The sequence below is a fragment of the Acanthaster planci genome, linkage group LG20 (genome assembly GCF_054643075.1).
Source record: "Acanthaster planci isolate LZ-2023a linkage group LG20, COTS_SCS, whole genome shotgun sequence".
Lineage (NCBI taxonomy): Eukaryota > Metazoa > Echinodermata > Asteroidea > Valvatida > Acanthasteridae > Acanthaster > Acanthaster planci.
Window position 1 is genome coordinate 2,506,479 of NC_141796.1, and position 24,257 is coordinate 2,530,735.

The following is a 24,257-nucleotide window of genomic DNA, read 5'->3' on the forward strand; positions in this document are numbered from 1 at the left end:
GTGGATAATCAAAAAAAAAAAAAAAAAAAAACAAAAACGGGTCAGAAACAGCGCCCTCAATTGGCAAGAAAATTGAACACATGTTTTTCGATGCGCCGGGCGAGCGCGAGCTGGCACTGTTCGGTGTAATGCACCTTTATCTCAACAGGCATCCGAACAGAGCTGGGTTCTTTCCTTCATAAAAGTTACTCAGCAACGTAGCAGGTAAACAGACATTACTGTGGCCCTATCTGAAGTCTTCTTTTTTGTTTTTGTTAAGAAGAAATGACCACGGATGAAGGCTGGTTCATATACTCGCTGTGCACTTGACGTATTCACTGCGTACGCAGCGCGAAGGTCGAATATTATTATTAATTACATCATGATTACATGTATTGTATGTCTCCAGTATGTGAAGGGAAAAGCAGTGCGTAATGAAAAAAATGCGCGCCCCTGCGCGCAGTTTGTGAAAATAATGGATAGTGCATACACACCAAATGGATGTGTGTTTTGACAAATTAAAATTTGTTAACTTTTGTCAGATACATGTACACAGCCAAGACTTGAGTTGAGAAAACATAAATAAAGGTAGAATGAACGTCAAATGCGGCATTTACATTACACGCTGCGTGTGTGCGAAGGCAGCGAGTATGAACCAGCCCTAAAACTGACATGACTATCTGTGCACTGTAGCTGTAGCCTGTACTTAGGCCCAGGCCTAACGTTACATGTGATGTATATCGCCCCCCTCCGTTTAAATAGTAAATTAGTTGAACTGACTCAGGCCTACTTTCAGGATTAACCACAGAGAAAATTTATAGGTTCAGAAGTCTGTCACCAAGCACGCCAAGGGGAGGAAAAATGTGGATGGAACTAAGAAAAAGATTTGGGTAGCCTAGTAATTAGAGATTGAGGATACCCAGTCTTGCTCATGTAACACTGGACCGTTGAAATTCCTTTGCATCTTGCAGGAAGCTACACCAGGGTTTAGCCAGCATCAGGCAGCCAAAGGTGTCTCTGGTGATCGATGTCCTCGGATCATGAGTCCTCCGACATTGAGGGCAGTCCTACCCCTCGCACGTCCCCTGCCCAACCTGCCTGGTGGTCGGACTCAGATGGCCGTCGCTCAGCTCGAGATGTGGCAGATGTCGACGAATCGCCTTGGTGGGAATCAGACGGTGAAGTTGAAAAGCAGCAGTACGTTTCTTGTTCTTTTTTTTGTCTTTGAAAACATTCAAGAAAATTGAGACGTCAGGTGAAAATTTCAACGGAGTAGAGCCAGGATGTGGGGCTGTCTCAGTTGTTTTTTCTTGATGAGTTACTAAAAAGGTCATGAGTTTTCCTGTTTATCATAAAAACCCAAAGGTTATGTCCGAAAATCTTTTTACATGTACAGTATATGCCAGTCTGTAAAAGATTTCCTAAAATGCCTTTGGGCAGCCCATTTTTTGTCCACATATTTACAACTGTGCCAAGTATACTGTTTTCACTAGATCTTCACGCCATCTAGCCCAGTCCAGCTAGCTCATACAAACCGAACTTTCGTCAGAAGAAAACAAAAATTGCTGTGGCAAGTATTGCCATTTTTAACATATTATTATTTTTTTATCAACGAAAACAGCAATTCAGCGGAATAAACTGAATTCATAACAGCAAAATATCTAAGTTCTTTGCAAATTTTGATGTAGAAATACTGTAGATGGTTTTGTCATGGATGACAGTTTGGGTCCCCCATGTACCAGCTTGTAAATATGCGTGTAACTTGTTTGATCCCAGCGTTCGAGCGGCCAACATACGAACAACAAATCGAGCTGTTCGTGAACATACGGGAACAAGCCGCCCAAACTCGGCCTTTATGTATGATTTCATTCTGCAATACTTGCAGGTTGTGCAGTGACAGTCCCAACATTTTGCCGAGTCCCTGTCGCAGAGCCTCTAGTGAGTCATCAGTTACTCCTACTTGGTGGGTGGAACCCTCGTCCAGAGAGCTCAGCACATCCGGTGCAGAGGTGGACGGTGGCCGAGAACACTGCTTTCTCGGTCCCAGCACTGAAGCAGGCAGCGAGCGGGAAAGAGGTGGTGATAAAGACGGGAGTCTGTCCGAGTCTTGGAAGAGCCGAAAGAGATCAAGGTCCGTCTGATCAAGAAAATTAAGAGCCAAAATAATTTGGTAACGTCTCAAATTTAGGGATTGTGAATACATTTTAGTGGCAATATCACATTCTCAAATTGGGACAGTATTCCTACTTGGGTTGGATTTGTTCCTCCTTACTATTTTGGTATTTCTTTTTGGAATATAAACTGGTTCCCTTCTGTGTCAATAATATTGACGTTTGGTAGCCTTCAACTGTAAAAATAGAGTACATGAAAGACAGAATGCTTTCAATGCCCCCTTCTGTTTTGAAATACAGCGAGCACACAGCAGTCAAATTAAATCAAAGTTGTGCAGAAGTTGAGTTCAATGGGAAAAAAGGGTCATTCTATAAATTTGGGGTCCAATTTTGTTCCCCTCCCTGTTACGTCAGACAGAAGATTTTTAATGTTTAGAACTCACTGTTTAATTTATCCCAAGACTGAAGAAGTACTGCAAATTACATGTACCTGCCAAACAAATGAAAATAGTTTGAAATCAATTTTGGTGATACGTCCCTTGTCAAACGTGTCCGATGGTATACATGTCAGAGGTCACAGGGACGGAAAAATGTCACACTTTGGACCCCAAATTTATAGAATTACCCATAAAGAAAAATTGAACTTTATTTGAATCACAATGCAGGTTGACGGAAATGCAAAGAACAGCTGTATGTATCCATAGGCCCATAATTTATAATTATTCAGGACACCACTTAAAAAATCAACAAAATGGGTCTAGAAAGTTTCAATTGTAAGTTTTGGAAGCAGAGGTTGAGTCATGTAACCGTGGTGTCTGCCGGACATAAAGATGTCTCCCAGTTGGGACTGAAGCCCTTCCCACTTGAAATCCATTTCCAACGTAGACCAGGTGCTGTTTTTACGTGGCACTGATGCGGTTTCCAGTTGGAAAACATGCTTTCCCTTTTGAAATGCATGTTGTTCCGACCTGTTGCCCCCACTTGGAACACACGTACACACCATCCGCGCTTTGGAAGCATGCTTGCTCTCTTTGAGCTCAAATTAGCCCAACTTTGTGCACACACTGTAGGTCCTATTCGTCAGGGCATATCTAGGCAAGTTTTAACGCAGTTTCACCAGCCCACAATAGCATCCCACTCATACAACCTCGTGGAACCAGTTATTTTAGCAAATCCTGTCGCCACTCACATTGTGCTATGGATTGCCACTCGCCTTGCATTCACAGCCTCTACAATCTTGTCCAACAATATTCAGGTCACTGATTTACTGATGTACATGTATAGCCATCAAACTCTCCAGTGGTTTAACAGCACAAAAAGATGCATGAATGCCCACAGTCACTCTGTTGTACAGTTTTCTATATATGGAACACAATTATGCACAGGTTCAAATGACATAGGCTCTTTTATGGGGTCCTCTTCACTGTAGGTGGTTTATGCACAATTATGCACATGAAACAGGGAATTAATTTTGGAGTTTTGCCCTGCCAGACGTGTATTTTAACACTGCATACTCAGTGTATGCCCCCGAAGACTTGTGACAAAGCCACAAATGTACTCGGGTGGGACCCACGACCTCCTGCTTACTAGTGAAACAGTGAGGCACAGTTGTTGGATAGCACAAAAGTGCAATCTGATATTCCTGTGAGGGATAGTTGGTGTAGTGCACAATATGACACAGCTGTGCTTCTTTGTCCAGTTTACAATCTGACCCCAAGAGTGACTTCAGCATAGGAGGGGTTTTAATGAGACCATGCCCAAGGACCCAGTTTGAAATGGTTGACTTCATGTATACCGTGAAATCGTCCATCATTCAAGAGACATTGGTTTACAGTGTATAGTTAACTGTATTCGTTATTCAAACTTGCGCCCTGTTTGTAGTGTTAGCATCTCCGGAAACATTCAGAATTGCTTCATTTTTTCTGGTAAACAGGTTTCGAGTGTCGTCTTTTTTGTTCTATTTGATGTTTGATAGGGAGCAATCACATCAATCAAGCATGTGTCAGAGGGAACCACCGCTTAGCAAACCAAAGTTGGAACCACCATCTCCGAACGCTGAACCACGCTCTGTCCTCCAAGACCTCAAGAGAGGCATCTTCCAACCCATCCAGTCATTCCTCCTCTTCTTCAATGTGGACCTCCTGACCAAAATTTGTGATCTGACCAATGCCGAGGGGTGGCAGAGGATCCTCCAAGAGCCCTCTCTCGCCAGCGAAGACGGCTCCTGGAGCGAGGTGACGGTGAAAGAGATGTACGCATTCCTGGCGGTGGTTTTGATGATGCGGCAGCGCCCGGATGTCTGCTTTGGAGCCTTCTGGCGGGAGCAACCAGACCAGTCGGGCTGCTGGCCTAGGGAGTTGATGAAACGCAGTCGGTTTTTCACCCTCCTCAAAGTGCTCCGGCTTCATGTATCAGAGCACATGGACGACACTTCCAAAGTTGACGTGACCTACCAACGGACAGCAGCAGACAGCGAAATCCAGCAGTCTCAATCCAGTTTCATCAAAGATGGTTTGCCACCGAAGGGACTGAAATACATCTTTGATCACATGGAGAGAATATTCCAAGTTTTCTTTAATGAGTTTGAATTTCAGTGTTTTGAGGATGTCTCGTTGAGTGATCAAAGTTATCAGGTGCAAATGCAAAATTACATGCGGATCTCTCCGTCGTCTTTTGACACACCCGTTGATAAAACCTTAGATTCCCAGTCAAAGTCGGAGAAGGTAAGCCACGTGGAATCGATCACAGACTTGGCCACTTGCAACAGAGCAATATCAGCTCAGGGAAGCTTAACATCCAACCAAGTTGAAGAATCAGGAAAGAGAGAAAATGAGCTGGGCTCATCCAAAGTGAGATCAGAAGAACGTGAGCGGGATGGAAAGCTGTCAGATCTGGCATCAAGTACTTCAAGCAAACTGCCTTCCATTCACAGCAATGGTATGTCCAAGATAACGCGCATGTCAAACAAAATCAAAGTAAGATGGCAGCAGGGTAACCTTCTGAGTGTGATTATTACCAAAGATAGTACCAGGGCCTCTCCAATCACCTTGAATGCCACGACCGACAAGTATGGGAGTGAAGATGGACAAAGCGGATCACAATCCTGGAAAGAGGTCTTTGTACCCTGCCCAGAGTTGGTGTACCGAGATTGTGCTTTAGGATTGCCTTGCAATACTACAGACTCGGTTAGTGGAGATCGTTCTGGCTGGGAAGGGCTTGGGAAATCATTCATCTATCACTATCTGCACTTAGCCGTTTACTTTGCTTCATCCAGAGAAGTCACGCGAATGCATCTAGGATCAAACAAGTTGCTAACAGATTTAGATTCTTTAGAACGGATCATCAAAGGCTTGGCTTTACTTGGAAAACCAGATTCCATTTTGCAGTCGGATTCTGACAGCGAAGCGAGCGAATCAGACACAAGTTGCTACATGATGTCAACGGACCACAGCGACAGTGATGGCCTAGACGACCAGGACTGCAAGAATAAGGAAGGGCGACCGAAGCCGCATAAGTATGTGCAGGCCCGCAGCCGGGTGGGACGCAAGTGCGCCCTCTGTTGGGCACTGTACCAGGAGTCGCGACAGGTCCACACGCGCTGCACCCGTTGCGGCTGGCACCTCTGCCTGTCGCAGTTCCGCAATTGCATGCAAGAGGCACACCAAGACAAAGAAATAATGAAGCAGCTGTGGGACAAGGACGCCAGTGATGTACAAAGTACCAGTGATACAAGTGAAACAGTGAATTCATAGGCGTTTATTCCAATTTCAGGTTTGTGGATGTTTCTACAGCAGAGAATTGGCTTCAACTCAGGGAATGAAAGTTATAAAATATTAGATAACATAATTTAAGAACTCACAGACTTCCTTCTGGAAAGCCAGAGAATTACATTTATATCATACATGCACCATCAGAATATTCCAGTATCAGTGAGGTCACCAGTGGCCCCCCCACGTTTTTGACTGATGGGCTAGCCTTTGGGTGGGGCATAATGGATCAACCTGTGAAAAGCTCGTGCCTCATAGTCGAACAACTTGCCCACCCCCTGAGCCCTTTGAAAATCATTCTGCCACCAGCACACACTATCACACAGTAGAGGGTGCAGTTTACAGAATGTGCCCACATTCAAAACTAACAGACTGAATACTCAGCAAAACACTTTGCTTTGTGGAATCGAATGCATCTCGGAATCAATTAAAGTGATCTTGATCCACAGAGGCGTGTTGGCCAAAAGAATGTTTTCCAGGACAGGAAAAAAGGCCAGAAAGGTTTTTTTCCCAGTTTAATGAACTTGGATATTGGCTATGCGAGTGTATTCAATTGTATTGTCCTCTTTAAATTTATTTACACTTGTTTAAGTAACTTTTTACAAAGCCATTTGGAGAAGACTGGTGTAAATATTTGTGCAATTTGTAGTATTTTTAACTGAAAATAAATATGACTTGTAAATAAATTTTGAAGAACATTCACATATTCTGGAGACTTTAATTGACTGATTTCTGTATTTGTTGGCTTTGTTACAATTTGTTTTTGGGGGGTGCTCTTTGTCAAAAGGTTGGAAGACCCTGTAAAAAACACAAAATCATATGGGGTCTTATTTTGCATATAATCAACAGCGACAATGCTATGTAGTTCCCTGCCCCTCCCGGAACAAGAATTTCCAAACCCTCCAGCAACAAATCCAGGATCCCGAGATACAGCAGTCCCTTAGAGTTTGATCTGTACTCTGGTATATGTTTCTTATAAAATTTGCTGTCCTTTTAATACCCCTGGCCTACACTGCAAGTGGAAAGTAGCGAGGAGAATCATCGATTGCCCTAAGTCAATACCCTCGCCTTGAGTGCAAGTCTGGTCACCCTCCCTCGTGCAGATGCCCCGCCCCTTCTTCTTTGATTGGAGCAACATGTTCATGAGAGGACTTGGACAAGTCAACACGGTAATGCAGTCTGGCGCCTTGCTAAGAAGTTAATCCGGCTATGAACAGCATAGGGGAGGTGTCTGGGCTGAATACACGTGTCAAAATTGGTAAAAGTACCCGCGATATAACAGTGAACACTTAACAGAGGGTCGATCATGAACACGAAGGTGCAGTGACTGCTTATTGAATTTACCAAATAATCTCCCAGTTTATTTAAGCATGGTCTTTTTGAAATATTTTAATGATTTTTCGTTGGAGTTAGCAGAGAACAGAAAGTCTAGGAGCCGTAACGACCGTATAAACCGTCAATTTCCAAACAAAAAGTTGCAGTTGACTTGATCATGCTGATCGACTGATCGATGAATGATAGACGTGATTATGGATCATTGGATGGTGGTTGAAGAAGTTGACAACATCGTTGGATATGTCACATTGTCCTTGTCACTTATCAGCATATTATTAGGCCCTATTGTGAACACAGTGAAGGGCATGGGACCCATGATGAGTCATGGGGGTCATGACTGGGGTAGGCCTAGGGCCTGCTTCCAGGCACTCTCGATGTACATAGACCTAGGCTATCATGAGGCCTATTGCCAGCTAGCTCATGTGCATGTTACGCTCCAACTATAGCATCAGTCCATACTATAGTTGGACCCATCCCAACTACAGTTGCGTCCGTCCCAACTAGAGTGCTACAGTTGGGCCGGCCCAACTACAGCAGAGAGGTCCTGTGTGCATGATGTGCCCAACATGTGCCAAAGTCATATTGTTTACAAATGTCATGTCATTGGTTATAGGGCTAGATGAACAGATGAAGTGCCACATTTTTGATGAATTGTGTCAAGTGTGAGACACATTGACTTGGATAATGTTGAGACATTTCCCACAGACATTGCTCAACAATAGTTGGGCAAGCCCAACTGCAGCACTACATTTGGGACCGTCCCAACTATGGTTGAGACTTGTGCTATAGTTGGGACGTAACACGTACATCATGGTACATGCATGGTGTACATGTACATCATTAACATGGTATATGGCACAACGTAGTAACACTTACTCGAGAACTGTGGGGTTCATCATCCGCCGCACGAGTGTAGGCCTACACCACAGTTCTAAGACTTGGGGTTGACTAGCCCGATGAGTGCAGCCTGGATACTCGCCTTGCTCTATGCGACTATGATACACCAAGGCAAGTATCCAGGACACACTCGTAGGTATAGGGGTAGACAGCCCTGTGTGTCTGCCTGACAGTCATCATGGCCACAACAGATTCTGGATGGTGAAATGATTGGCACGATTTCGCTGGTCATGCCGGTTGCCTGATTTGCAGTAAATAAAATAACTTCTGTGAGACTAAGAGCTTACATGTTTTTTATATACTTCTAAAAACTGGAAGTCCCCCAAGTGGGAACAAAAGAAATCAACTAATGGGTAATTCCAGAAATTAGGGGTCAATTTTTTTCGTGCCCCTGTCACATCTGACATATGATTTTGTAAGATCAGAACACATTTTCTAATTTCTATGAGTGATGAATTTATGCAAATTACCTGCCAAACAAAAAGTTACATCGTTTGAAATCAATTCCAGTGATATTTCCACGTCAGATAACGAAGGTCAGATGTAACGGACACAAAAATGTCACACTTTTGGATCATTAATTTCTAGAATTACCCTAATACACGTACATGTAAAAACCATTTGAAGTTTTATGTAGTCCCATGATCAGATTTGTAGACATGCATTTACTGTACTTATGTCTTTTTTTAAGGGCAGGATTGATGATCCATGATCGCAGCTTTTAAAAAATGGAGGAAGTTCATATACTCCAGGTTCCAGTCCTTAGTGTGCCAGAGAAGCCTCACATTTGTGACATTTGTGGTAAGGGGTACCTCCACGCCAGCAAGCTTGTGATCCACCAGCGTGTCCACACGGGCGAGAGACCATACACATGCGACCTATGTGGCAGGAGCTTTGCCGAGAAGGGCAGTCTCAAGAACCACCGCCGCACGCACTCGGATCAGAAGCCGCATGCCTGTGATATCTGCGGAATGGCGTACACCCGTAGGAGCGGCCTACTGGTCCACATGCGGGCCCACTCGGGAGACAGACCGTTCATCTGTGGCCTGTGCGGCCGGGCATTTCCGCAGCAGAGCGATCTGGACAAGCATAGCCTCTCCCACAACAACAGCAGGCCTTACAAGTGCGACATCTGCGAGAAGGCCTTCGACTTTCGCAGCAAGCTCATGACTCACCAGCGGATGCACAGCAGTGAGAAGCCTTTCGTCTGCAACATATGCGGCAAGGCCTACTCACAGCGAAGCAGCCTCAACAACCACCGGATCACTCACGCTGACGACAAGCCCCACAGCTGTGACGTTTGTGGCCGCTCGTTCAACCGGAAAACTCACCTCATGGCCCACCAACTAACCCACTCATTTGTGTGCGGCGACTGCGGCCGCTGCTTCTCAGATGAGAGCGATCTCAGCAAGCACCAGCTCACTCATGAGAAGCCATACTGCTGCGAGTTCTGTGACAAAGCCTTCAAACACTCCAGCAAACTCCAAGCTCACAAACGCACTCACACGGGCGAGAAGCCCTTCATCTGCCAAATCTGCGGGCGGGCATTCTCACAACCGGGCAGTTTAAAGACTCACCAGGCTATCCACAACAGAAACCACGCCACACAGCTGCAACTCGTGCAGCAAAGCCTTTGCCAATCTGAACAATCTCATCACACACCAAAGGAGTCACAGTGATGAACAGTAGTTCTTTGTGGCATTAGCGTCAAAGGTTTCTGTACCTCAGTGGACATTTAAACGTTACCTCACCCACAATCAATCAGTATAAAGTCCTTTCTACAATCCCAAAACAGAGCCTCAAATCCTCCTTGTAAATAGGGGATTGTGAAAGATTGTGGTTGTGAATGATTTTGAAGGAAGCATTGTCCTCAAGGTCAAGGGTTTGACCTAAGCTTGGATGGTATTGTATTTTTAATACCCCGATATTCGTGATAAAAATACTGCAATGTATTCACTAATACCGCAATATTCTGTGAAGTAGGGTATCAGGTGTGCGTAATCAAACAGCAAGGGTGATAAGTAGCGACTCCTGGGAATGCCAACAACTACTGACTTCCAGTCCCACTCTAAAAGCTGCACCAAAGCCACAAACACAATGACGGGGGACAGTGAAACTTCAAAGGGTTTTGGCTGGTGGGTGCAAAGTTATTGCTAAGTGATAGAGCAGACATGACACTGGGTGACTTTTCCCACAAAAGATGGAGTGAAATATGACAATATGGTGGTTTTCCTTTATTCTCAAAGCATAGTAACAAGAATATCTTGGTATCGAAATTCCATACGGTATATTTACCGGTATTTCAGTACTTATGGATCACCACACCAGTCGGTATTTTTCGGTATTGAAAAATATCGTCACTATTCGGTAATACTGAAATACAATCCAAGCCTAGTTTGACTTTGTGCTGTTTATGCTCAGCCATGCTTAGTGTAAGATTTCAGCTCTCCCAGTTTTGCAAAATTTAAGTTTTACAGAGAAATGTACTCAGCCGAGCACTTCAAGAGTATGTTTGTCCTAAAAACGTAAGTAAACAGTGATGGTCTGAGTCAGGATTAGCTGCTTCGTAATCTGACCTTTGTCAATGTACCATGAAATGCCAATGTACAGTATTTCAGCTTTGTTCCCTCCTGACTAGTTAAATATTTGGCCGAGAACGTGGTACTCGAAAAGTACTGGACCACAACACTAGCATCACGCCCCATTTAAAGAAGCAGTCCCTCTTCCACCCTGCAAAATCTGCTAAACTTACCGTCAGGTTCTAGATTCTGAGAAATAAAGATAGCATTTTAGCACAAGATGGCCATCCCGCCGTGGCATTTGAAGCAAGATGTGGGACGGAGAGAACCCCCCCCGCCTTTGTGTTGGTCATTGCTTGATCGGAATCTCAGGAATTCTTTACAGACTTCTAGGGGGGTGTGTTGGGTAACAATAGTCTAGAGTGTGTATAGGGATTGGACAGGTAAGGGAGGTACCCCTCCGTCCCATATCTTGCCTGGTATACGCCGTGGCAGACAAACTTTGTGTCCGATAAATAAAATGGGACCTTAAAATCACTGCCCCGTAGCAATGGACATATATGTACGGACGAGGGTGTGAAATGTAAGACTTTTTCTTTCTTTGATACTTTTCCTTTCGGAAGAAATTAATAAAGTATTCTTAAATACTTGTAGTTAAAATTGCATCAAAGGTTCATTTATATCATTGTCTTTTAAAAGGCGAATATGTCATGTGGTCATTTTTGTGGTCATTATCACTGTGGTGTCGTCATTGCCCTTTTTTGGGGGGTCCAATAAATTTCCAGCAAATAGTTTGATTACTTGTTATTCTGCCTGGTGCAAAACCAGCCCCACCCGAAGAACAATAAACATCCCCTTCTGAGAGCTGAGTCTGGATTTAAGTCCAACCCTGACCCCCTCCACTTTGTCTGCCAATTGTGGAGTCTTCCCAGCAAATACAGGAAAAAAATATATGTTACAATTGTGAACAAGTGCAAACGATGACGAAACATTACATAACACATTGTTGACAATGGTACATGTAATGGTGTAGTCACAGTTATCTTTTATAATTTCCACCCATCACTTTTTGTTTAGAGCAGAGGGGGTTTCGACCCTGATCCTCCCCCCATCCGAGCCTGCAACCTTTTATCAAGGAAGCAATATCATCCTGAACATGAATGAATTTGTCTTTAATTTCATGTGTTTCATATCACCAGGCACTAGACATTCACTAAAGGAGTCCGATCCATACGAAAGCCCTAGGGCCATAGTGTTATGTTTTCAAAAAGTAAAGCACCGTCCGTATACGGTAATTAACCTCGTTTTATACTATATAAGGTGTATTTTGTTATCCAAGTTCCTTTTAACAATATATATTTTCCCAGTATATCCTTTATGACAAGATCTATTTTATTAGAAAAAATTATCCTATCTGGGGAAAAATTTCCATGTGACAAATTTTAAAATTGTTTTTTTTTTTGGGGGGGGTGATGTTCCATCATTTTTTATGCGACAATTTCGGTTTCGTTTTTACAAGATGTATACACTGCAGTTGCATGTTACTTAGTAAAAGTTTGTAAAGCCCTACTCCAAGAAGAACTCTTTCGTTTTTACTTGAAATCCTTTTATAATTTGTAGGCCAAAGTAAGCTTAGATGAAGTTATAGCTTATGTCAGGATATTAAACACCAACTAGCTGCATGGTTTATCGGACGGCGTTGTCTGGTAAAAATGACCTTGAAAAAATATGTCTCGTAACCTTCTGCTGTTAAAAATAGATCTCATGAACATAAAGTTGGAAAATTGGATCTCCTAAAAAAGGACCTAGAAAAGTATAACTGTCTTTGTTGAAACGAATTGAATAAAAAAAAGTTTAACAATATATCTCATAGAACTTAAACAAGAACTAAAATCTCGTTCGTAGAAACTAACTTGAATAATAAATCTCGTGAAAGGAATTTAAACACTAAGATGTTTTATTTTTTTTTTGAAATTGTATACTTCATAGTTTTACAGTTCTACTATCAAATGAAAGTCAGGATACCGACAAGGAGACGCATAAAAGTCAAGCGCTGTATGAAAATTAATCGAAATTTCTTCCTCAACACAAACAATCTGGCATGTCAGTGACCTGCTGGGCGATCTCTCCAAGTTCCAACTAATAAGTTATTAATAGCATGGTGGTTCGATGATGGCGCTGGGGAATAAATTTCAACAAGTTCACCCTTTGAAGGTTTTATGCCCGCAGAATTTTGACACAGCATTCATCACTTTTTTATGGTGGGTAGTTGTTGCGCCAATTAGACTAATACACAATAACATATGAACTAAAAATTCAAAAAATGCCAAATCAAATCGTTTCAATTGGTTCAAATTGCCGGAAGAGTCCCGGCGAACCCTCGACATTAATGGAACAGTCCATATGTCACATGATTTGCCCGAGGTCTCCAGCTGACCTACTTGCGAAATTTTCCTCACTCGATGTTGAAACTGTACTTGAGAGTGAATGAAGTCTACAAAGCCCGCGAAGATTTCAGCTGGGAATCCTCAACGTCGGTGAAGACGAGGGGCATTCCTGTTCACCTCCTCGAGACCAGACAGGCTAGGGCCTTGTTGCATTCCCAGGATTTGTGGGGTAAGTTAACCCTTTGTCCGAAACAACTCGGCAGTGTTGCTACTCGGACATGTCGGACCAGGTGACAGCATACTAGCACAGTCAGTCAACTTTTGCACTGTTAATCATGTTAGGCCCACCAGTGCCACGTCCTGCTGACGTGACCAGGCGGCTGAGAAGCGAGACTGAAGAGGCCTACACGACAAGTTGTGTATATGTGGGCCTGCATGGCTCTTGGCCTAGCCATACATGCCATGCTACTTGCTAGCCTAGCCTAGGCAGCCTCTCACAAACTCAGTCTCAACCTTATCAACTAGTATGATGCAGGCCTAAACAAATTACCACAGTGTATAGCCATAGTTAGTAGCCTAGGCATCACTCAAGTTTTGCTAGGCCTACATTTTGATTGTACAGAATTTCTCTGCTGCCACGAATAATATTGTTACATCACTATTAAGTTAGATTATTTTTACAAGTGCTTTTGGGGAATGGTTTGATATTTCTCCCAGAACTCAACTGTGAGCCACACTCTCATGACTCTCTGAGACTCTGTGATTCATGTCACAGGTCGTGATTGTTATTGGTTTGTAACGCTATGGAATTTTGATTGTCATGATTGTGCCCAGTTATTGCACCTAAAACTGCATTTCTCTCAACATGCTCAATCAAATCTTCCACTCCCAACCAAAAGCCTTCAAAATGCATGGTTGATGGACCGTGTAACTGGCTATTTTGGGCAAAATCCAGACCTTTTACTTACTTTCCTGCCTCTCTTCACAAACCGATCTGCGCATCTGAGCTGAGCTACATAATGTGGCGTATGTCCAACGACACAACCTCATTTCCATGGCATGGTTGAGATCTTGCTGCACCGTGTTGATTCCCAGTGAAGGAGCGTGCACTCAGCCAATGGAGTTGAGGTTGCCAATGACGCGATATTGGACCGGTTGCCGTCCTTGTACAGTACATTCGGAGGACTGCGACTGGACAGGAACCAGTCTTTACCGTGTTAACGGCCATGGGCCACATTTATGCAGCTCAGATGTGGTGTGTATATATGTGGTTTACCTCGGTTCCTATTAGCGTTTTAGCATAAAAGAGCTAACCCCACCCAAAATCACCAGTTGATGCCAAACCGAAATCAATGTAAACTGGTTTATTTGTTGCACAAAAGCGAACGTGAATTCGTGACACAAAGGTGTCGGGACGTCACATCTGCTTCACTTTTGCATTTCCCTTAACCCTAAGCCTCCTCAATCCTCCAACAGGTGAAGGATTCAGGAGGATTAGGGTTAAGTATGTATTAACTGGCCTGAGCCTGACAAAATGATGGACAAAACTGATCCATCCCAGAGTCAGTTTTTTGGGGGGTCGGGTCAGGATTTCAATTTGGGATCAGGTTTGCACAACGTGAGTCGACAGGTCACTCAACAGCGGTAATCTTTATTGCCCCGTGTCAGACTCAAAGGGCCATCTCCTCTCTGTCATGCCTGTCCTATTACTTGAAAGGTTTGCTCAACGTATGCTGATCTTTAAAGAAATCCACATTAGTCTCAACTGGATTTGTCACCAGCATCATTTCACCAGAAAGTGTCGAGGCTTGATGAGGTCAGCAAAACACTGCTATTGTTCAAGGTCAAAATAAGGTCAAGACAGAGTAGTGGATAAAATCTGGTACACTGAGTTCTTTAATTTCAGCTGAACATACGGGTGATTTAAATTCTCCATACTAAAGACACTTGCTATTCCTCCTGATTGGGGGCAAGCTTTTGCTTAGTTACATAAGAGACGCCTTGCACCGATACACTGTTTTCAATGGATAAGAAGGGCACAAAGGAACCAGTCCATTCCAGGTCACTGTGCAAAACCTTGTCCCACATCATGAGGCTCATTGGCAAAAGTATTTGGGCCAACTTGTTTTAATCAGATTGATTGTACATGTACAGTGGGCCCCCAAATAGGGTATGAACCCTCCTATTAGCCTATGCAAAGACACATTCTTGACGCAGTTGTCCTTCATGTATCAGTCAAAACCAGTCAAATTTCCCATATCAGTGCATATGCGTCTGTGTACTGGGGGAAATCAAGTGGAAGCAATTTTTGACTGTTTTTGACGGTTACAGCAAAATGAGGGTTAATGTTAATCCATGCAGTTTAAATACATGTTATACATGTACATGTACATCCTCTGTAGACTGCCACATGTGTGTTTGGTACATGTGCATGCGCTTATACATGGGGCCTTGTGGGGTACCGGAATAATGGGAAGTACCCCACATGGCCAGTTTTTACCTTGTGGTAAAATTGGTACCTCACAAGAATTTCACGAAACTGATATTTGGCAATACATGTAACTCAAAAAGGGAAAAACTTTGATGGGTAAAAATCTGTCGCAAATTGAAGTGTTTTATATAAGGGACATACGGTCGAAATTTCAACCCAGGAAACTGAATTTGGTTTAAATTGGAGTGATTTGAATTTTTTTGCATGTTGTGTGGGAGTTTTGTACACGAGAACAAAGGAAATACCCCACAAGTCCTGGTATAGCTGTGTAAGGGTGTGTGTACGTATCCTTTGAAATTGCAGCCGTAAACCTCACTGCTAGTGCAAAGCTAATAGTCAGCTATCTGTTGTCTGATTAGATGCAGTTGTCAGGGTACATGTATGTAGTTAAAATTTGATGGCTTGGCGGTTGTAAGAGAAGACTGGCATGGCTGATAAGATGGTTCCACATCACACCATGCTGTGGCATGACTATAGCCCTGAAATTACATCATACTCGTATGTGACCCGTGCCCTTATTTTTATGAGGGATGGGTGGATCTTACCAAAGTTGTGTACAGTGTATTTTGTAATTTATGTTGGCTCAGAAATCATGGAAATGAGGTGAGCATTCATATTTTGTCGCATTATATACTTTGAATTCCCTGCACGGTTAAATTGAAATTCTCCCAAATAACCCATCAATAAGCCTTTTGTGAGTTAACTTTGACCCAAATCTGGTATACTGAGTTCTTTAAATTCTCGTGAACATAACAACTTGAATTTTCCTCACTAAAACCATTGTTGCTATACCTCTTGATTTGGGGCAAGCTTTTGCTAAGTTACATAAGAGATGCCTTGCAACAATACACTGTTTTCAATGGATAAGAACGGCACAAAGGAACCAGTCCATTCCAGAGATGGTGGTCACTATGCAAAAGCTTGCCCCGAATCACGAGGTATAGCAACAGTGTCTTTAGTCTGGGGAATTCAAATTGTTATGTTTACTTGCAGTCAGATAACTCAGTGCACCAGCTTTTATTCAATTTAACTTGCAAAAGGCTTATTACAGCAATGAACAAGTAAATTGTCCATGCCGGGCTTAGAGGCTACAGGTACCAAGCACTGGCTGATTTTGCACCACCTCGCACAGCACGCGCGGCCCACGCCATGCAAGGAGACTGTCTACGACAACAGTCAAACTTCACTTGTCTGAGGTCCCTCCGACTTTTGCAGATTTTGCGTTATAGGAACTTTATATTACTGTCACAGGAAAAAAACAATAAAGAGTACTGTAAATAATTGGGACCTCCATTGCCTTGGTATAAACAGAATGTTGTATTCACCCTAACCGCCAAGCATATTGTTTGGCTTACAGTACTCAGTACTACAAAATACTAAGTAATAGCCAGAGCCTGAAGGACCTAGCGCTACAAATTACTACTTCTGGCTAGGTTACTTCCATTGTTACTCATACAGAGAACAATAAAGCCATGCATTCATAGTGCCAGAGCACTGTATGGTACATTACTGTATCTTCTCTATTGTTTTTTATGGCTTCAGAGAACAATGCGGTCATATCCTCTTACAAGCGGCAGCACTGATTTCTACGTTTTACTACAAGTAGTAATTTGTATTATGTAGGGTTAACTGTGTTTTTATTAATGAAGATCAAGTGTACGCGTGTTAGGAACACCCTAGTACTCTTTAAAAGAAGTAAAATTGATGAACAAAATTGTAGGAAACTTACGGTATAAGTTTAAAAAATTTATATTGACTTTGTGAGTCAGAAGGTACATGTACATGTATATATTTATGAGTGGGAATAATATCACCTGAGCTCGGGTCATTATTAGCATCTATTCTCCCGTTGCAGTCTTACATGTATGCGAATATACGGTACCATAGAAGACCAGACAGGCACATATTTATTAGTATTATCGTACGGTATTTCTTGAATTGCCGCATTCCATTTCCAGCATTGTACATGTACCGGTATATTGTGGGTTCGTTGATCGTTACAGATTCTGCAGGACGTTCTAATGTGTGTCGTGATAAGCAATGAATAGACCGTATTTGCGGCGTCCCCAATTTCAGTCGTATTTCTGAATGCACAGTATCAATTTGATACCCGTAATGGGATGGAACCAGGTGATTATTGGGGTCGGAATGGAATCGTAGAATATAGTCTGGTTCTTTGAATTTAATGTTTTCAAATAAATACACTACGTTTTGGAATAAGACTGAAATTGGGGACGCCGTGAATACGGTCTATTGCTAAACCCTTCAACCTTACATATAATGTTGACCTCTTGTCTTCCAGTTACTAGATCCCTACCATGGGCAGACTGACGTGTAAATGCCTGAACATCAGCATTCACACCAAGGCCACACCTTCACCGCTAGACCGGACCACTTTGCGACTGCCGGCCGGCGAACGAGAGCGAGGCTTCTTCAAGGGTCAGGTGGCTGAGATCCAATTGGATCTTGGAGGGATATCGGAGGTAAATCGTCAAGTGTCATTTTTTCACATCTGTAAGGTTAGGGATGAACCACATGCTACCGTTGTGTTTGGGCTAATTACAACTGTACAAAAGCCAACCCAAATCCACAACAATTCCTACCGGTAGGTCATGAGTTGTCACCCCGCTTGGCCTAATTGTGTCCCACACACCAGCAGTCCAATCACTTGCTCTTTGCACTAATCAGCGACCCACATACAGAGCCTTTGACATGTTTGAGCACACACGCTTCTGAGTTGGCCTCATTGTTCAAACTTCAGGGGCCAATTTCTTAGTGCTGCTTAAGCACAAAATTTGCTTAAATGTGAAAAAAAACCTTGCTAGACAAATCAGGTTACCAGCCCAAACTCCATGTGATGCACATTTGTATATTAGTTTGGAATGGTATTCACCTGTCTTTTGGTTGGCATGACAATCACGTCAATTTTGAGCTGGTAACCTTTATTGTTTAAGCAAGGTTTTTTGTGCTTCAAAAGCAAAATTTGTGCTTGAAAGTAAGCATCCCTGTGAAATTGGCCCCTGTGTCTTTCTCCTTGAGGTTCAACTCACACATGTACCGGTAACTACATGTACATGTAGATTTCACTGTGAAAATAATTTGCCCTGACTTGAGGCACCCCCTCACCGGCATGTCAAAGGAAAGACAGGTTTGGTGGGAATCATTCTAGGGGGTGCATCTACATGTACGGGTATGTTTTTTTGGAACCGGGTACTCATTTTATGTCAATACTGGGTACCTGGATACCCTTGAAATACATGTACAAAGAGCACTTATCAAATGGCATTGCGTGCAGTCCTGGCAGACCATATGCCCGATACAGGGCTCTTTTTTCGTACAGAGAAGCAGCACATTGTCCTGAATGTTAGAGGGGAGTCTCTCACACCCTTTTATTAAACAAAACCTTTAATTTCTAACAAAAGCAGCTCTGCTGATCCTTGAACCAGAGTGATGACCACAGAACCTGTTTTTTCAGCAGCACCGATGACTTTCAGCAGTTCGGCCTTTCACTATCAATTTTAAAGTTTGTGTGCAATTTTATTGGTGAAATTTTTTTCACGAGCACTTGCCTGCAAAATAGATCTGGGTTTTGAGATGAATGGACGGGTATCCGTGTGCCGGTACAGGCTTAAATTATTCGATGTACCGGCACGGTACCCAACGCACATGCGGATATTGTACATTCCCACAGAAAATGCATCCCCGTGCTAATCCTGTGCCAACTTACATGTATGTACCAGAAGTGGTATCCTCTGCCAAATTACCAGTCGATCAATTAGAAGAGGGTTGTAGTCTAAACCGTCAAGACCAGAAGCAAGGGCAGTCACAAATAATGAGTAATAAGGTGTGGACAGTGGCAGAGGAATTCATGTTTTTGCTGCTGTGCATTCTAATAGCTTGTGACTTTCCAACTAGAGGCCTCGTGATCGTCTCGTGGGAGGGGATCTTATGATGGTCTTTGAGGGTCTCACCAATGGTCTGACGGTACAGCACTGGAAAGGGCTAGGCCAGAAATTCGAAAAGGATTGAAATGATTCCAGATTTTCATGAGGATACTTTGTACATGCTGTAGGCGGTACCGTACAGGATGGCCAATTTTTTTTCCTGCATGGTCAACATGTACATAATGTACATGTATGTATGTAGGCCAACATGTACATTGGAAAAATGACGATTAGATAAATATCTGAGGGCTCAAAACATACAGTACCAAACTTGACCACTGTTCTGTTTACTGTAGTTATAAGTCCCATCCTTTCAGAAGACATATGCCATCAAAAAAGTCATCCACCTGGTAACTACATGTCATGTACTTGTATGTCACCCTACATGTACATGTACCGACATGACTGGTCACCGTACATGTACAGTGCATGTACATGGAAATCTTGACTGAAAGGGCAGCTTTGTCCATGTGAATGGATCCTGTTCTTTGAACCTTCTTGAAGACGGGGAACAACCATTCATTTGCCAGTCGCAAAATAAAAACTACCTTTTATGTGTGTGTGTCTTTGGGGGATTTTTTTTTATTTGAGCATAGATCATTAGATGTAGCCAGCATGCAAGTGAAGAGTATTCTACTTACAGTGGTGCTAGTGTAAATGTTTTTAAAGTTTTCTAGTATATTTTCTGGGCCCACCAAGCTTTAAGTGTTTTAAAAGCAGTCAAGATACTTCTGTGGGTACTTAACGGTGGAAAGCTTTTTTTTAAAGCATTCCATTGCAGCATGTCCATGATGTAGTGCACAGGTGTGCGTTGTGTGTGTACATGTATGCGCTGTTGCACAGCACCACTGTGCAGTACATGCATGTGTCAAACAACACATAACAGGTTGAGGAAAAAAACAAAAAAAAACACCAGAAAAAAAAGTCCAGTGATTGATTGCGATTCTTATGAAAGGCTCCAAAGTTCACCCAGCCCACTTCACAGCACGTGCTGAAACGCTCGTCAATATTTACATGTACGTGTATTTGGAATCAAGGCAGTGTGCAATCGGAGCTATTCTTGCATGATTACGTATTGTGGCCAAATTGTCGAGTTTAGCCATCGGCAGCTCATGTGACCTGCGGAAATCGCCTGATTGTGAAATGGGTATTGCTTAAAAGAAAGGACAGATTAACTGGTAGCCGCTTGGATCTCATCACGCAATTTTAAGGATTAAAGGTAAGTTCCACCGTTGGTAAAATCACAAAAATGGGACTGCTGAATAATCTCTGAAAATCTCACCACCAGGAGGAAGGAACTAAACAAGAGCCTCGGTCAATCTACATCTACATCATGTACGTGTAAGGTCACAATACTGGCCAACTTTCATGATGCAAAAAATGAACTTTAATTTATCAGATGATGTAACCATTTTCAAGCTATGTTTGCTTGAGATTATAGTTGTACATGTATTTGAGAGATAAATAAAGATAAATAATTCAGTGTAAATGCGAGTCTATAATTTTTATTCACGTTGAAGAGCAAATTTTAGTTCAAAATGGCGCCCAAAAATGGGACATTGCTTGAACAAAATTTAATGAACTCAACTACTTTACTTATAGCTCACGTATTTTATCACAATGGTCATATTTTTTGAGTTAAGCAATGAAGTAATATTTTGGCCCTTTACAAAAAAAAATAAATAAATAAATCCACGCTCCAAAATGGCAGCTGAACCTGCGTTAACGTTCGTTTCACATCGTGTCCACCACACCATACCATGACGAAAAGGGCCAGAATCATCATTTACAAGCCTCACCCTTACCTGTAAAAGCCATTTTTATTCGAAATGAGCTTAATAAACATCGTGTAAAATGTGTGCTAGACCATAATTACCCTCGAGGATGAGAAAACATCAGCATATCGATCGCTATAATTTTCGTGTCCATTTTGTAACTAACGTAAAATGTCCACATGTTTTAACCGGTGATCAACGCAGTCTGACTAGTGGTCGTACACGTGCAATGGTACCCTGCATGGATGACCTAAAGGTCAATTGTTTTAGGCTCGATTACGTCTTTTCCGAGATAAAGCTATTTTAAGCACCGTGTCCACCGCGCGCCGCTTTCGCGTCTCTGTGTAACGAACGGAGAAAGTTGCTGCGCGCGACAGCTTTCCCTCCAACAATCAGGAAAAGAGCAGCCAATATCCGGAAAAAGAGCAGCCAAAAGGTTTGTATCAACTTAAATAGATTTTATTTTCTGTATTTTTTTGTGAAAAGAGGTCAGATGGCATTGTAAAAGGGAAGATTTTAATGGATAGTCAGTGGGTGATTTTTGGGCTTTGTAGCGGACCGCTTGGATGGTTTCGTGTGAATCGTGTCCATGTTTAACGAACGGAAGAAAAAAATAGTAAACATCTGAAGTCCCGCTTGAAATTGCAAAATGACAAATAATTTACACTTTTTAAGCTAAAGTCCATCACAAAAATGGACAAACTTAAAGAATAGCCTTGCCAAGTTCAAGAAATCATCAGTGTTTCACGTTCGTTACACACCGGCACTTTCGACTTCGCCCCATTCGTATTAAAATTCGCCCCATTTGTCATCCAATAGTATGGGGGCGAGTTTGCAGTGAATTAAAAGTAAATGGAGCGAAGTTGATGTAACACGTAGGCAAGTGATGTTTACACAGATAGGGGAACTTGCCTTTGTGGAACCCCTGGGGTCTTGTTAGAGTTTTTTTTTATGTTTCCACAAATCAAGCCACTGCCGGTTATGTTAAAAAATTGTTCTATTTAAATTTTATTTTTCTTCTGTCTTATTTCAGAAGCCAGAAAGGAGAAAAAGATTCAATGGTTGGATCAGATTATATGTCTGTAGATTCACATGCCCTTGTGAAAGAAGCTTTAGTGTCTAAGTATGTCATCAGAGGTTTGTCTAAGGTCTGTAGTCAAAAGTTCATCAGTTTTTCAGCAAAGATGAGTCACCCAGGTGGCACAAACTGAATAAATTCAATGAAATTCATTTCATGAGATGTGCCATGTTCTTCAGATGGGATCATCAGTGTACAGCCTCCACAATGAAATACAGTTTTAAGAAACAAGATTAGAGTGAAAAATAAAATAGTCATTGACTCAATTTACTTGTTCCTCAGAATTGTTTAATGTTGCAAATGGTGCACATTTAAATATACATACATGTACTTAAGTTCACAATGTCAAAGATTTCAACTTCTGTGAAGCTCATGTGCAACCTTCTTGCATGCATATAGGGCATTTAAAAATAGGCTGAAGTGGCTTATCAGATATGTAGATCACAGAGATGCTCCCAAGAAATGAAAAAGCATGTGCATGTATTAACACCTGCACATAGTAACATAGGCAATTTTCTGAAGGTGAGGCAACTACCTTGAGGGCTCCAGTAAAGCAAGTCATAATAAACTTGTCACATGAAATGTTAGCTTTGATTCAAAATTTTTGGTGTCCGTGTCATTTTTGTAACTAACGTTAAACTACAGGACAAAGATCTTTGAAATTGAGGGTATCTGTTCTTTGGTTGTCAATGATAATGTCCTCTTTGAAGTACTTGCAAGCTTCGCAACCAGCTGTTTTCCTCAAGTCATCAAACTGCAAATCATTTAAAATTGTTGTGTGTGAAAAAGTACACTTGTTAACGTTAGTTACGGTGTCCACCTTATTAAGATATCGTAAAATTAGTAACAATTAGCATTTTTTTTAAAGATGACTTTCAGAAAGGAGGAAAAGCTTAACCACAACAATACAACTCCACATTGTTTTTCTTTGACTTTTATTATTGCATGGTTGACTGCAAAGTGGACACCGTAACCAACGTTAACTTATGAGGCCCCCCTCTACAGAAAGCACTGCATGGAAGAAAATTTCTTGGGCCGATTATCTTCCCATTGCTATTTTCTGATAGAGGGTGGTCCATTGTCATAATTTAAAAGTAAATTAAACACCTTTCACTAGATTGAATTTTTACCTATGTATCCCATTTTTGTTAGCCAGTATTGTGTCCTTACATGTACAGACTGTTGCCGTCCAGAATTGCTATCGCTTTTGAGAAAAGAAAACTTGTATTCTGTTTTTAAAGTACATATCATACATTGCACCGGTACCTGTGTAAATTTTTGATTGACTTACATGTAATGGCTAATGTGTGTCCATACATGTTCATGTAAACATGTACAGCTACATACATACATGTACAGTACATGTGTATGTAGCCAACTACCGGTAGTCATGTGCGGGTAAACTTACATGTACACATGTACACATGTTCTTCTTTCATGTCTTTCTGTACATGTTGTACATGTATGTATGTAATGTACATTGGACATGTACATGTATTGATATACCCTGCATGTACACATGTTATGTAAGTCTGTGGGGATACAGTGTACAAGAACTTTGCACCCCTTTGGTTTTTGCGCCTACATTGTGAGAGTTTCAAACAGGGCCACCTTACTGCAGTGTCCTCATGCTGGTATCGGCCATCTTGAATCCAACTTAAAAGTGAGGCAATCCCTGTAAAAGTGTTCCAAAGGCGTACATGTACATGTAATAGACTTTTTTTCACCCATTTGACTCGATTGCACTCAAAGCAAACAATGCCACCACCTGTGGACCGCCATGGCCATGGTGATCGCATATATTCCTACGGGCAACTTCAACCATGTGCAAGCGTACATGCAAACGCTGCATGCTTGTAGCTTACATGTACCGGTACCATCACAATACTATGCACTCATTACCATCACAACACACTGCAATCCAGCATCATTGTGAAATCACAGGAAAAAGGTCTACAGGGGCCAGAATGAGCA

General features: G+C 42.2%; 3 protein-coding genes across 5 annotated transcripts in view; all 3 read left to right on the forward strand.

Annotated features, from left to right (window-relative positions):
* Positions 1 to 74: 74 nt before the first annotated feature.
* Positions 75 to 6,563, forward strand: LOC110975594 (uncharacterized). Its single transcript, XM_022228180.2, has 4 exons — positions 75 to 204; positions 951 to 1,176; positions 1,865 to 2,110; positions 4,066 to 6,563. Exons 2-4 carry the CDS (start codon positions 1,007 to 1,009, stop codon positions 5,840 to 5,842), a joined length of 2,193 nt encoding a protein of 730 aa, XP_022083872.2. The 5' UTR covers positions 75 to 204; positions 951 to 1,006; the 3' UTR covers positions 5,843 to 6,563.
* A 505-nt stretch (positions 6,564 to 7,068) lies between these two features.
* Positions 7,069 to 11,288, forward strand: LOC110975562 (uncharacterized). 2 transcript variants are annotated; one of them, XM_022228144.2, is made up of 2 exons: positions 7,069 to 7,175; positions 8,781 to 11,288. In XM_022228144.2, the coding sequence occupies exon 2, from the start codon at positions 8,818 to 8,820 to the stop codon at positions 9,766 to 9,768; it is 951 nt and encodes a 316-aa protein (XP_022083836.1). In that variant the 5' UTR covers positions 7,069 to 7,175; positions 8,781 to 8,817; the 3' UTR covers positions 9,769 to 11,288. The 2 variants fall into 2 exon arrangements, with proteins under 2 accessions (XP_022083836.1, XP_022083837.1); XM_022228145.2 differs by having other exon boundaries at positions 7,112 to 7,175; positions 8,786 to 11,288.
* A 1,745-nt stretch (positions 11,289 to 13,033) lies between these two features.
* The window catches only part of LOC110975487 (uncharacterized), a 35,561-nt gene continuing 24,337 nt past the window's right edge, over positions 13,034 to 24,257 (forward strand). The window contains exon 1 of one of the 2 annotated variants that reach the window (XM_087130413.1): positions 13,034 to 13,224. The gene's annotated coding sequence lies outside the window, so the exon portion shown is untranslated. The remainder of the gene's footprint in view (positions 13,225 to 24,257) is intronic. The other variant, XM_022228023.2, reaches the window with a different exon arrangement.

Coding starts and splice junctions, on each gene's coding strand:
- LOC110975594 (XM_022228180.2), top strand. CDS start 1,007: ATGTCCTCGGATCATGAGTCCTCCGACATTGAGGGCAGTCCTACCCCT. Junction 1,177..1,864: donor GGTGAAGTTGAAAAGCAGCA/GTACGTTTCTTG, acceptor CAATACTTGCAG/GTTGTGCAGTGACAGTCCCA. Junction 2,111..4,065: donor AAGAGCCGAAAGAGATCAAG/GTCCGTCTGATC, acceptor GATGTTTGATAG/GGAGCAATCACATCAATCAA.
- LOC110975562 (XM_022228144.2), top strand. CDS start 8,818: ATGGAGGAAGTTCATATACTCCAGGTTCCAGTCCTTAGTGTGCCAGAG.